This window comes from Terrapene carolina, unplaced genomic scaffold (genome assembly GCF_002925995.2).
Source record: "Terrapene carolina triunguis isolate 2854851 unplaced genomic scaffold, T_m_triunguis-2.0 Scaffold449, whole genome shotgun sequence".
NCBI lineage: Eukaryota > Metazoa > Chordata > Testudines > Emydidae > Terrapene > Terrapene triunguis.
Window position 1 is genome coordinate 2,974,482 of NW_020664800.1, and position 14,636 is coordinate 2,989,117.

General features: G+C 53.0%; 1 protein-coding gene across 3 annotated transcripts in view; it reads left to right on the forward strand.

Moving 5' to 3' along the window:
* Positions 1-14,135: 14,135 nt before the first annotated feature.
* ABCA2 (ATP binding cassette subfamily A member 2) overlaps positions 14,136-14,636 on the forward strand; it is a 133,377-nt gene continuing 132,876 nt past the window's right edge. For all 3 annotated transcript variants that reach the window (XM_024210174.3, XM_024210176.3, XM_024210175.3), the window contains exon 1: positions 14,136-14,490. In XM_024210174.3, coding sequence (XP_024065942.2) covers positions 14,425-14,490 — 66 coding nt within the window. In that variant the 5' untranslated portion in view covers positions 14,136-14,424. The remainder of the gene's footprint in view (positions 14,491-14,636) is intronic.

Sequence of the window (14,636 nt, forward strand, 5' to 3'; positions counted from 1 at the left end):
CCCCGGCTGGTGCTCGGCTCTCCCCCCGGCGGCCAGAGCGCCGGGGGCAGGGCGGCAAGCCCGGCTGTGGCCCCGCTCTCCCCGGCGGCCGGAGCGCCGCGCCGCCCCCCTCCAGGTGCCGCCCCAAGCACCAGCTTGGGTGCCTGGTGCCTGGAGCCGGCCCTGAGAGAAACACTGCACCCTGCACAGCGAGCGGGGGAGCTCTGCTCAGTTCTGCACCAGCGAGATCCACTCCAGTCCAGGCTGCAGGGGATCGTGCATTGGCCACCAGCGTCCTGCCAAACGCGGCTGGGCAAAGGCATTTCTGGCCCTCTTGGCCCACCTGAGGGAGCAATCCAGAGACTCAGATAACCCCTAAAAGCCCCTGCCTCCTGGGGAAGGCTCCACCGACCACAATCTCTGCAAGCTTCCCCAAGCACCACCATCGCTTCTGTCTTGTGTGCATTGAACCTCAGCCAGTTCACTCCCCTCCCAGGCCCAGGGAGAGCCCAACTGCCAGGCTGTCCCGGGCCTGAGAGGCACAGCTGTGTGTTATCTACCCCGAACGACTTCCCTGCTCCCCACACTGGCCTTACGGTGAGGAGCAGACCTGGACTGGGTTCCCTGGCTGCAGCACATCTGCAAACTCATCCCAAAGAGACAGCCCCAGGTCAGGTCCCTTCACCCCTGCCCCCCATGCTCTAGGATTTCCTGGTTTGCTCTGGAGGCTATCACACTTAAAGCCGTCCCACAAACACTTCTCTCAAAGGCCTGTTTCCATCACTCTGTTTTTTAAACGACTTTTGTGTCTGTAACCACATACCTTTCTTTTCTTTCCCTCCCATGCATTCGGAGGTTAGATCAGCATGGCTGATGGGTGCACAATGTTTCTTCCAGAAGTTTTTGAATAATGGAACTTTGTTCCAAGACAACAGGCAGCTTTGTCGAGTGACAGGGCAGCTGTTCCAGAGCAGCTATTGAAATTCAGTTGCCCTTAGCAACAAAGCTCATATCTTCTGCAGCCAAATAGTTCCTCATGTCTTGCTTCTGTAGAAACAGGGGAGAAGGCGAGATGGGTCAAGGCAGATGGAGACAAAGTGAGAGAGACAGAGGGATGGACTGAAACAGATGGACAGAAATAGTAATTAGACAGCAATGGATAAATAACTATATGCCTGATCCAAGCATATTTAAGTTCAGAGCACGCACACAGAAGTTAGATAAAAACATCGGATGCTCTTGCTGGAAGGTTGCCATGTAACACAGCTCTGTTTCTTAGAATTCAGACTGAAAACACCCAAGAGCCCCAAACCAGAGTGAGACAAAGCAGGCTGCTCCCTAAAACAGTGGCACAATTCACCCCACTTTACTCAAGACAGGCTTTCTGCAGATCTGACTATGCTATGCCCAGGTCACACGCTTGCCTACAGAGCCTCCTGCCTACAAGCAGGACCAGGAAAACGCCCTGGAAATTTAAAGTGGCAGCTTACGAGTTTAACACAGTTTTCAATAAACCACACTACTGGAGTCAAAAGGAATCTTTCCATTGGCTTCAGTGGGCTTTGGGTCAGGCCCAGTGTTAGCAAGACTCAAATAGGAGTTGGAGCCAGAAGGAGAGATGTGGATGACTATGGCCATGTGTCCAGCTGTCTGCTTGGGTCAGGCAAGTGGACACATCTGTTCTGACCCAGCCCCGTTGGATTCAGAGGCACAATGTGATACTAGGCAGTGGGAACAGATGTTGTGAAGTTGGGCTCTGGTATAGCTGGCCCTGAATAGAACCAGGAGCCCTGGGCGTGAGCTGCTGTGGAGAGATGATGGTGAATGAGGAGAGAGGAGGAACGGTGAGAAAGAGAGAAATGGGGAGAGAGGGTATATGACAAAAGCAATTTTGACAAAGCCCTGGCTGGGATGATTTAGTTGGGAATTGGTCCTGCATTGAGCAGGGGGTTGGACTAGATGACCTCCTGAGGTTCCTTCCAACCCTGATATTCCATGATTCTATGAGACACCGATGGATAAACAGAGTTTGGGCGAAGGAGAGAGAGAGCAGCGGCAGAAGGTGCTGGACAAATTTAAAATACCCTGGGCTGTCTCTTGTCCCTCTGCCATGTGTTAGCAGCTGTCAGGGCCTCGCAGGTGGGTTTGCCATCAGAGGAGAGATCAGTGATGTGGAATCTGGGTATTTTCTTCGTGCAACTGGTTCATTGATTCTCTGTTCACCAGTCCTGGAACAGAGGTGGGCACGTAGGCAACCCACTTTCTGAGCTCTCATCCATACACCTGTGCCTGGTTCCCAGGAGGTTCGGAGCATCTTTCCCTCCCTCTTTTCTTTCACAGTCAGAGAGCAGGCACTGCTCGCCCAATCTCTCTCATGTCTAAGGCACTGTGACCATCACAGCATATGAGCTCTGATCTCATGTGGCCCTAGGTCCCAGCCGTGCTGCTAACCACCTTTTGGCCTTGTCTGGAGTGGGAATGAGCCATTAATGTCGCTGGACTGGTGCAAGCCCCTGGCATAGGCAAGAAAAGCCACACGGCTCTTTCCAGTGGCATCTCCATGGATAGTGGTTTAAAGTGTGTCGCTGCCACAGACTTGATCCTTTAGCTCAGTCAATAGAGTCCACGCGTCTAGATCCCGGGCTCAGGCCTTGCAGACGCCCAGCCAGGCGTGTTCGTTAACTACCTATTTTCAAGCAGAGGATCAACTCGGCCAATACAAACTGTGTTTTCACTTGTCCTGGGCCCTGGTAGCTAGTCCTTGATTGCTGGCTCAGGGCAGATTCTCTTGCTTTGGTTTCCATTCACCAGCATCCTGGCTGCTACTTCACACCTGGAGCGGCGTTTGGCCAAGGAGTTCCATGATGGAGGATGATCTGTTGATGGACTAAAGCCCAGCTCTTCTCATTGGGAATTAGGCCCTGGTTCTCCGAGACATTTCTGTCCCAGAGGGGCAGAGCTATTCTTAATGTGATCAGCGCTAGCCTGGTTATGTGTTGTGTTTTCCTACCCATGAATTTAATGCCATGCAGAAATATGAACCCCTAAGCACCCCCCACCAGCGTCTGCCTCATGCTGTGCCCAGCTGTGATGGGGCATCGCCCGGGCATGGCAGAGCACCTCCTGAGGGCAGGATGGAAATCGACCCTTTGTGCCACCCCATGTTTCTGGCCAGGTTCAGGCCAGCGTGCAGCGCAGAACTGCAGAGAGATTGGCAAGGGCCAACCCCCTCCCCCGCTCAGCATGGCCCCGAGTGCAGGGAGGATTTTGAACAGCTTATGTAACAGCAGCTACTGAAATTGCATAAATCACGACAAGGGAGGGGCAGAGAGGGGGGATTGCAAACCCAGCGCAGAGCCGAGTGAAGGAATCCGAGGCGATCGTCATGTGCTGCTGGAGCAGCCCGGAGGAGAAGCCCGTGGAGGCAAATGGCACTGGGCGAGCCCTGGGGGCAGTGCAGGGGGATACGCACAGGCAGGGGGCAATTGCTCCTTGGATGCAGTTTTGTGCCAGCTGGGGCTAGGCAAGGCCCATGTGGCCAGGCTAGACGGCATTGTGCCGGTGCACAGGGCGTGTGGCTCTGATGCAGCAAGACACCTGCCTGGGAGAATGTAGCCGACGGTGCTGCTCACATGCTTCCATTCTTCGCTGTGTGGGGAGCTCCAGCAAGCTGGGGTGCAGGGGGGGCTCCCTGCTGTCCGGGACGGGCTGCTTTGTGTCAGTTGGAGGGGACCGTGAGGGAGGCGGGTGGCTGGAGCATTCTTACATGCCAGTTAACCTACACCCTGTGGGGCCGTCGAGGGGGCTTTGAGGCACAGGCACACAGTAGGTCAGTGCACCAAGGACTGCGCTGACCCCCAGCAGCCTCTAATAGAGGAGGTGGACGTGGCATCCTCAGTGCTGTGGTGGGGAAGCAGTGGCTAGCGGTCCTTGCGTTCACACTGGATACGCTCAGAGTTTTAACGTCAGCATTAGCACAGAGCTCCTCCATACCAACATCATCAGCGTTGCTGGTATTTCTTGTTTATATCTAGGACGTGCCGAGGGGCCCCCATCTGGATTGACGCCCCATTGTGCCAGGTGCTGTACACACAGACTAGAACGGTGGCTCTCAACCGTTTTAGGACCAGGATCCATTTGTAAACATTGGTGGCCAGTTCCGACCCAGGAAATAGCATAAACACAAGTATTTTAGTCCCAAAATACTTATTACCCAGCACATGTACTAATCATAGTAATCATAATTAATCACAAGTTAAAGCTGCCGCCAGCAGCAGCGCAGAAGTAAGGGTGGCAATACCATACCAAGCCACCCTTATTTCTGTGCTGCTGGCGGGACTGCCTTCAGAGCTGGGCACCCAGCCAGCAGCCACCCATCTCTGGCCATCCTGCTCTGAAGGCAGACCCATCGCCAGCAACAGCACAGAAGTAAGGGTGGCAATACCATTGGTATGCACAGTGTTAACATACAGTGGAACATATGCAAATTATGATCTATTTTTAAAGTTTGTTCGTGACCCTTTCGTACATTCTTGTGACCCACTTTTGGGTCACTACCCACGGGTTGAGAAACGCTGGACTAGAAGATTCTGCAATGTAAAGCCCCTGGGGGTGCGAGGTGGTGCAGAATGTAAACTAATGTCACCCCTTTGCTGAGTGACAGCAGGTTGCAGGGTCACTTTCCTATTGGAGGAGAGATCAGTTGGGCAGAGTCTGGGGATACTCTTAGTGTAACTGGTTTACACTAGACACAGCTGTCCTAGAACAGAGGTGGTCACAAATGGCAGGCATCTTTCAGAGATCTCAGCCAAAATACCAATACCTGTTTCCCAGGGTGCAAGTCTGCTCTCTGCATTCATCTCTGTAACTAGAGTCAGTTCTTGGGGCAAATGCCCTTGCTGCTTGCAAGAGCGCCCCCCAAAAGTGACTGTGTCCCCAAACTAACCACAAGCAGTAATATTTCACAAATGGAACAGAGCTCCCATGCTATGGGGATACCTATGCTTCGAGCTGGAGGTGTAATTCCCAGCTCAGGTAGACATGCTCATGCTAGCTCTGATCATGTAGCCATGGAAGCTTAGTGTCTCTGACTGGCATGTACCCGGGGCAACTAACCCCCCCCCCTCCTTTTGCATTGCCATGGCTACATTCTCTTTTTAGCATGCTAGCTCTGATTGAGTATGTCTCCTCCAGCTGGGAGTCACAGCCCGAGCTCGAAGGGTGGCCGTATCTTTAGAAAAAGAATGGGTGAGACCCATGGGTAATAGCACCTGTGACATTGCACTCCATAGAAGTTATGCTTATCATAGAATATCAGTGTTGGAAGGGACCTCAGGAGGTCATCTAGTCCAACCCACTGCTCAAAGCAGGACCAATCCCTAGATTGTTTTTTACCCCAGTTCCCTAAATGGCCCCCCTCAGGGATTGAATTTACAATCCTGGGTTTAGCAGGCCAATGCTCAAACCACTAAGCTATCCCTCCTCCCCATAAATGTGAATATGATGTAACTGGAATATGCTTCATGCAAAAGGTCTCTTGTAAGGTATCATTACAAAGCTTATCATCTACTGAGTGTGTTCATCCTATTTGTATGAATGTATCATTCTTGTATCTGAAACTAGGAATATGAAGTATAACTCTGAGGTCCTATTGTAATTATGCAAAGTGTGGGCCATTAATGGTGGTTTAGAATCTTGATGGCTCCCATTGACTAGGACAAATGGTTGTAAATGGTTTATTTACCTGCAAGCCTTCCTGTATACGTGTGGGCCAGCCCGTCAGTAATGAAGAATGTCTCACAGGAATCCATCTTAAATATAGTACTTTTCCATTTAGAAGGAGGGGTGGGGACCCAGAGAGACAAAAGATTCCCGCCTTGTGCCAAAGCTGTAAAAGGGGGTGGAACAGAACAAAGGGGGTTGCCAGTCATGAGAATACCCCTGCTTTCCACCTAAGATGTCGGCTGGAACTAACAAGGACTGTACCGGGGAAAGGATTGGGCCCACACTAGGAAGGAGTCTGTGAAAGAAGCTTATTGGAACATCTGAGGGTGAGATTTTACCTGTAATCAGTTTCTTAATGTATTAGGCTTAGACTTGCGTGTGTTGGCTTTATTTCGTTTGGTGACTTACTTTGTTCTGTCTGTTATTGCTTGAAACCACTTAAATCCTACTTTTTATACTTAATAAAATCACTTTTGTTTATTGATAAACCCAGAGTAAGTGATTAATACCTGGGGGAGCAAACAGCTGTGCATAGCTCTCTATCAGTGTTATAGAGGGTGAACAATTCATGAGTTTACCCTGCATAAGCTTTATACAGAGTAAAATGGATTTATTTGGGGTTTGGATCCCATTGGGAACTGGGTGTCTGGGTGCTGGAGATAGACCTGCTGAGCAGTTTTTGGTCAAAGTCTGCCACTTTGGGGGCATGGGCCAGGCCTGGCTCTGTGTTGCAGCAGGCTAGTGTGTCTGGCTCAACAAGGCAGGGTTGTGGAGTCCCAAGCTGGCAGGGAAAATGGGCTCAGAGGTAAATTCAGCACATCAAGTGACAGTCTCAAGGGGGGTCTCTGTGACTGAACCTGTCACAGCACCCTCTGGTGGTGCCCACCACAACACTATTTTTATCCGTGTTCCAGCACTCTAATGATTTTGAAAATCAGCTCCCCCTTCCCCCACCGTGGAACGAGGAAGCAGTGCTGAAATGTTTTAGTGATAGCCCCTCGGCACTGGCTTTCAAGATCCCCATGCAAATTAGAAGCATGGGAACCGGGCAGAAAACTCTGCTGCTGTAAATACAGGTAATTTAAATTTTAGACCACCATCCAAAGAAGTGGTCATACCTAGTGAGGAGCTGATGTTGTAGCCGACCGGTGAATGTATCACAGGTCCCCCCCTGTGCCCAAGCCACAGAGGATAGGCGTCTGTTGCTGTGCCAGCTAGGGAACGTTGGCTCTTTAATTCAAGATGTGGCTTGTGGAAAATTCAGTGGAAGTTGGGCTCCTACCTTACCCTCTTTGAATATTCCTGCCTTATGTACCCATTAGCCTTCTAGAAATGTTTCCCGATAGCTCCTTTGTATCTTTCTGTTCCTTTGCTTACACCGACCAAAGGACAAATACAATCTGTTTGTGAGCATAAAATTCTGTGCTCGGAAAACGGTAGGGCTGGAAAATCAACAAAGGGAAAGTATCTTCCTCCCTCTTGGTATGACTAGCGTAAAACCTGATACAACGTTATGGTTTTGGTACAGTGTGAACTGCTGAAATAAACAGGAGCTCCTGGACTGGATGCTTGTCAGATTTCAGTCACAGATGGTTTTTATAGTCTAAAAATAGAGAGTTTTAATGGAAACACCAACAAGATATTCAAAGGGTTCTGGCAAGTTATTATCTGCACTCCAGTAACACCTAGAAGCAGCACCTGAGATCTGGGTCCCACTGCGCTAGGTGCTGTACATAGCAAGACAGTCCCTGCCCCAAAGTGCTGAAATAGACAAAATGCGGAAGGATAGACAAAGGGAAGTGACTTGGCCAAGACCACACAGCAGCTCCATGGGACTAGAACACAGGCCTCTTGACTCCTAGCCCAGGGCATTATCCACTAGGCTGTTTTGCCTCCCTAAGCAATGGTCCATACATCTAACAGTTGTTTTTTCATTCTGTTCACCCCTTGGAAGTCTGGAATTAAAATCTGTTCCCCCCTGGAATCTGTTTTTCTCCACTATGCCCACAACATTGCTTTATTATTGTAGGGTTGCTCATGAAGCCTGGGCTGCTCTGTGGTGTTTTTACTGGAGGGTTGCCTGTGAGAGGTGAGCTAGGTGCACTGTGGTGAGAAAACTCCCCAGAGATTATTTCTGTTGGCTTCTTTCTTCCTCCAGCCCCCCACTCTCTGCCATACTCTGCACTCTCCTTAACTCTCACGGGGCGGGAATGTTGTCTGTGCACATGGCTGTGTTGGAATTGCAAGCTATCATTTTAAGGGGCGGGGGGTCCCTAGTGCTGCTTGCAGACTAGTGGGTTCTGTAGCAAAGCTTGGATCTAGGCGCAGTCAGGCTGGAAAGAATTGCCTAGCGTAAGGTGGGGGCCTCTCTGCCATACAAGCAGTTTGCTTTGTCTCTCTCTGTTTCGGGATTATCATTCTGAATGCTAAACCCTAATGCAGTGTGACGTTGCAACCTTCCACCAAGAGTTTATGTTTTTATCTGACATCTCTGTGAAACACAACACTGTCGAGTGCTTAGTGCAAGGGACAAGGCACCAGGGCTCACGGGTTTCAGTCCCAGCTCTGCAACTGATTCCTTGGGTGACCTTGGCCAAGTCAATCAACCTCTCTGTTCCTCAGTTTCCCTAGGTGTGACATGGGAATAAAAACAAGCAATGCACAGAGGCTCAATCCTGATGGCAAAGCCCTTTGAGATCCTGGCCGGAAGGGCGCTAACCATGCGCAAAGCAATGCTGTCTCGTTCTGCACTCCAGGCATGCTTGTGGGGAAGGAGGGGGACCTGGCATTTTCAGTGCTGGCTGCCTGGATTTTTGAATTCTTCCAGGTGTCACCTTCCCCTAACAAGGCAGGCCTGGCCCTTTGTTGTGGGGGATGAGTCTATTTATCCCAGCGAGGTGAAACCTCCCAGGCCTCCAGTGAAACATCTTTCAGATAATCTGGAGAGAGTCGTTTGTCACCCTCACCACACAAATTAGTCAGAGATGGATGAGAGTCCCTGACCCAGGCTGCTGCTGCTGGGAAAGCCACCCTGGGTGCCCACTTCTGCACACCAAGAGGCCGGGGCATGATGGGGTGTGATGCTGGAGGGGTCCCTCGCTCTGGGGGGGGGTGAGTACTAGTGGGATTAGTCTCACACAAACATGGAAGTCCCCTGTTGGGGCATGTGGCCTATTCCCAGGCCAATGCGGGGCTATCCCTAATGCCCCGTGATCTGGTCTCAGCTGCACTGGAGAGGAGTGAATTCGTGCCTGGAGGAGAGCAGTGACAGGAGCCTGGGTGTTAATAGCTGTCAAGAGCTACACCCGAGGGAGGAAATAAACCTCCCAGGTAGCAAATGGGAAGTCAGTTCACTGTTAATAATAATACCAAGCTCCTATCAGCAGTAGAACTCCAAGTTCCTTTACACAGGAGATCAGGATCATTATCCCCATTTTACATTAGGGGAAACTGAGGCACGGAGAGGGGCTAGCTCAGTGGTTTGTGCATTGGCCTGCTAAACCCAGGGTTGTGAGTTCAATCCTTGAGGGGGCCATTTAGGGGTCTGGGAATTGGTCCTGCTTTGAGCAGGGGTTGGACTAGCTGAGGTCCCTTCCAGCTCTGATATTCTCTGATTCATGTCCTGTCAAGGCCTCTTCTGATTCCACTCACTGTCTGATAGCTGGCAGAGTCTCAGCCCCCCCCCCGCAATATGATGTGTGCCCTCAGACAGGGCCTGTTTGCATTGCTCACACTTCAGTTGTTAACCATTTCCTGATCCCCCCTGCGATTACAATTTATATTACAGGAGCACCCAGCTGCCCCCCTGAGCTCAGTGCTGGACATACACACAGTGAGACAGTCCCTGTCTCAGAGAGCCCCCAGTCTAAAAAGGCAGAACATGGGAGGGGGAACTGAGGCATAGACTTGGCAGAGGTGGGAATACCGCCCAGGGCTCCGGACGCCTTGGTCAGCATCTGAGCACACTGCTGCTCCATAGCCTCTTACTTTACCCATTAACCCCTCTCGGTTTGTCTTTCAGGGGATTCTTCCCCACGGCTATTACTAGTGTTCTTTCCCCAGGCTGTTACTCCCCAGTGTAGTCCAGCCCTGTGCTGCTTTACCTCCCCTAGTGCTCACAAGAGATTCCCCCACTTCGGCCTTGGTCCAATCTGTTGTTTCATCAAAGCTACCAAGCTGCCACTCCTGGGCTCTGAGTCTGGCCTGTGTCACACAGGAGGTCAGACTAGATCATCACCAGGGGCCATCGAGGGGTCGAGCTGGTGCCCTGGAGGCAGGAGGGGCCGTGTGCCAGGGCTGATCCCCCCAGGCTTCCTCTGGCGGCATCGCTGATGCCGCCTGGTTGACAAGCAGCGATTCTACCTCTCCCACAGGACTGCAGCTCTGCCCCCTGCCCAGGACAGGACAGCAGTGACTGCCAGGCGCAGACTGGGCCGAGACGAGAAGCAGCTCTCTGCGCTCGACCCCACGAGCCTCTGGCGCATGGATATTTTCATACTGCAGTTAAAGATCTAGGGGCTGAACGGTTTTGATACTCGGACACCGTCCCCCTAGACACCGACACACGCAACGGGTCTCCTGTACTCCATGGGTCGACCTTGCCTGGCCTGCCGCATTACCGGGGCTCCCAGGCTCCCCCATCTCCAATCTGCTCTGCAGAAGTCCAGGAGCCTCCTTGCCCTCCTGCTCTTCCCTGTGCCCCATCTCAGCCCAGGCCTGGAGCGTGACTGGCGCTCCCAGCCCCCCACAGTGCTCTGCTCCTTGGCTCAATACAGGTTCTCTCTCAGCTCTCCAATCCCTCTGCGCCCTGCTCTCCAGCTGGGCCCTGCAGTGCAGCGTTGGAGCAATGCCCTCTCCCTTCTCTGGCCATGAAGTCTTGCTTCAGAGTTCTAAGCTATAAATCTGTGTGCAGATCTTCAGCAGAGTCCTTCTGACCAGTATCTCCTTCCTTCCACGGTGCTCTGTTACTTGTAATAAAGCTTGCCACACTCGATAGACGTGACTGACACAGAGACATTAAAGCGCAAAAGTCAGGCGTCAAAACTCCACATCTCTGGGCTTATTCTGCCGCAAGCGGGTTTCAGAAAATATGGCATGCAAATTAGCTCTTGTCCATGATTGGTGGCTGTTTCCCCTCAGCTTAAATCTCTCGGCTGCTTTACAGGAGCGTTTTGTTTGGACCATCTCCCTGGGCGTGCCTGGCATTTTAGCGAGAGCCTGGCAGAAGACAGTGTGATGATTTTCTCCTGCGCTATCTGAAGATCAACAGATTAGATTGCAATGATATTTTTATACTAAAACAAAACTCTTTGGGGGCTGACATGGTGAGATGACACAGCTGGGATAACTGACCCTTAATTTCTTCCAGAATGCACATTTTCTATTCAGTGCTCATTTGCTTGATATACCACATCCAGGGTCGTTACAAAAGTGTGTGCACCTTGGGTACAGCTGGACTGACTTTCTTCATGGAAGAGGTCAGCCCTTCCCCTGCGAATGGGCTTTCAGAGTAGAAACTTAATTCTCCCTAGTATTAAGGGGGGGGGGGGGAACAGATAGCTCAGTGGTTTGAGCATTGGCCTGCTAAACCCAGGGTTGTGAGTTCAATACTTGAGGGGGCCACTTAGGGATCTAGGGCAAAATCAGTACTTGGTCCTGCTAGTGAAGGCAGGGGGCTGGACTCACATGACCTTTCAAGGTCCCTTCCAGTTCTAGGAGATAGGATATCTTTATTTATTTATTTATTTAACTGTTTGTGGTATAATAGCAGCTCGAGGCCCCAGCCATGATCAGGGCCTCATTGTGCTAGGTGCTGGACAAACACTGAGCAACAGTCCCTACCCTCCCTGAGTGGAGACTCCATGCTAGAGCGGTCACCAACAGGTACTCTCAGTGATCAGAAGCTAAAGGAGTAGCTTGAACAATCTTTGGTGAGCCAGTGGTTTGAGCCCACAGGGAGTCTATGGAGAGGGAAAGAGGAGGAGGTTTGAACAAAGAACTCCAATTTGAGAAGTAGGATTTTCTGTGTTCTAAACCTGGGTCTGACAATGACTCCCTCTATGGCTCTTGGTAAGGTAAGACTTTTCTGTGCCTCAGTTTTCCCAGCTGTAAAATGGGTGCAGAGGCCCAGGTCCCCGCTCTTGCACAAACTTCCTGTTGGACTCTGGGAAAGTCACTTAGCCTCTCTCTGCCAGTTTCCTATCTATAAACTAGGGATACTAGCACTTCTCTGCCTCATGGGGGTGTTGGGAGGTTACAACCAAAAAGCCTTGGGGAATGCTTTGAGATCTACAGATGGAAGGCTGTATAAGAGCTAGCTAGGGTGGTGCATTGTATACACATGCTAGAGGGAATAGCAACCTAGAAGTGTGCTGCTAGTGCTAACAATGTAACCTGCTTTATTTCTGAATTCTCCAAACACAGCGCAGCTGGTCCCCCAAAAGGATTCTGGGCAGGACAGTCTGTCATGTGGCAGCGGGAAAGATTCAAGGAGTTGCTTTTTCTGACGCTGAACAAGGAACTTGATTACAGTAAGGAACCCAGCATCACCCCGAAAGCGTCTCCTGCCTAGAACCTGCCCCAGAAATTCCTGCCACAAATGTAAAGAAACAGTGCGCGTATGCTCACCGAGTCCAATCGGGAATGTAGGGCCAAGTTTTCAGCTGCTCAGCACCTGCAGACAGAGCCAGATTTCCAAAAGTGTGGGGCACCCAACACACCAAGGCGCTTCTGAAAATCTGGGCCTAAATGGGAGCAGATCTCTTCTGAAAATCTAGGCCATAGGGTCCAAAACTTACTGTCAGTGGAACTAGCACTGGACAGCATTCAAAACACCGTGGGCACACTGCTGCCTGAGACCAGAATGTTATTTGCTTACCCACCTCCGAGGAGTGTACTGAGAGCTGATTAGTTAATTGTCAGGTGCTTTGAAATATACAAACGATTTGTCCTCGCTGAAGGCTCCCTGTGATGTAAACTAGCAAACGGTTAATGCAAAGCGGAGAAAAATACATAGCAGAGGGGCAACTCTGGGACAGCCAAATGACTGCAGGTTCAAAGCAGGGAGGGAAATATTCCCCAGTGCTCAGGCAACAGAGGGAGGGGCCCAGGTAAGGAAGCATGAAGGAGAGGGAGCAAAAATCTGAGAGAAAATGAGGATCCATTTGCAAAATGGGGAAAAAAGCCAAAGTCTGTAAAGTCTCATCTTGCAGGGTTGTGTGGCACAGGCACAGGCCATGAGCTTTAACAGCTCTAGGATCTATTCCCAGTTCAACTCCTGAGCTGCAGTGTGACCAGTGCTTCATTGGCAGCGAAAGAGGGGCCAGGGCTTACATTCATACCTGATGCAGCAAGTCCAGAGGTGCCGGGGCTATGAACTGCCAAGCCCAGAGGTGCCAGGGCTCAGCAGTGTGTGTGAGGGTGGGCCCAGGGCTGTAACCAGGGTGGGGCGAGGGGGCAAAGCCGCAGGGGTGGCAAAATGGGGCCACAGGTGATGTGTGGGGGGCATGTGCGCCCCGATTTTTTGGTTGCACCCCCCAACCCAGAGTGACTGGGACTGAGTGGCCTGCTGAGGTGGGGGGGGGAGGTGGCGCTCCCATGTTGAGCCCCACCGTGCGGGGCTGGCGCCATCGCTCGACCCCCCCAACATCCCTCTGCACTAGGGTGACTAGATAGAAAGTGTGAAAAATCAGGACAGGGGATGGGGGGTAATAGATGCCTATATCACAAAAAGTCCCAAATATCGGGACTGTCCCTATAAAATCAGGACATCTGGTCACCCTAGCACCCATCTGTGGGGAGGTCACATGCCCCCCCCCTTTAAATTGTGCCCCCCGCTTTCAACAATTACGGGTCACCTCTGATTGTGGGGCGGAAAATGACAAAAGCCAGTAGGGGGCGCAAATACGCCGGCTCGTCCCAGGCGCTAAAATGCCAAGTTCTGGCTCTGCCCGCAGCGACCGGGGGGCTGCGCCGGGGGGTGCCCGGCCCCAGAGCGAGACCCAGCCCTGCCCCACTCAGGCAAAGTGGGGAGGAGACAGCCGGGCCCAGAGGGGGGAAGGGCCAGGCCGGGCTGTGGGTCCTGGACCAATTACTGACCATTACCTAGCGGGGGGGCTGCAGCAGCCATCCCCGTGGGCTCCGGCCTGCTCCGGCCGCGGGCTCTGGGGCGCCCCCCCCCGGCAGCGCAGGGCACCGCTCGCAGCCCGGCTCCAGCGCAGAGCTGTCAGGGTCGCAGGATCGAGCCCTGCTCCCGCGGAGGTTCCCGTCCCGGGTAGGGGGCTGCAGGACCCCCCGGGAGCGGCGGGGCTCGCCCGGGGAGGGGCGGGCAGGGCGGCCGGGGCTCTGCGGCTTTAAGAGGCAGTGCCCTGGCGCTGGCAGGGGGTGGGGCTCCCGGCAACGGAACTGAAGCCGCCGCAGACTAAGGGCTCGTCCCCGCCAGCGCACCTCCACCTGCGGGGCTGCCGAGCGACTCCGGCCCGGCTCTGCGGGGCGAGCAGCCTGCCCCCGAGCGCCGCCCCCGCGGCCCGGCTGCAAGCGGGCTCCAGCCAGCGACACCGGCCGGCCCCGATCTCCGCCCCCAGCGCACAAAGCCACGGGCCGGCGGCGTCTGCTGCGGAGGCTCCGCGGGGCTGGGGGCGAGCATGGCGGTGCAGGGGGGGTGAGCGCTCCCCTTCCCCCACGGCGCAGGAGCCGCTGGCGCGGACTCCCGGGCGAGCCAACATGGGGTTCCTGCACCAGCTGCATCTCCTGCTCTGGAAGAACGTGACTCTCAAGCGCAGGAGCCCGGTAAGTCTGCGCGCTATTTCCGTGGCGCTGAAGATCGCCGTGGGCTGGAGGGTGCCGGCTGGGCTGGGCTGGGCGGCCGGCTCTTCGGGGGAGGGAGGTTAAAGGGCAGATCCTTGGACATCTGCCGCTGTTTTGCCTCTCTTTGT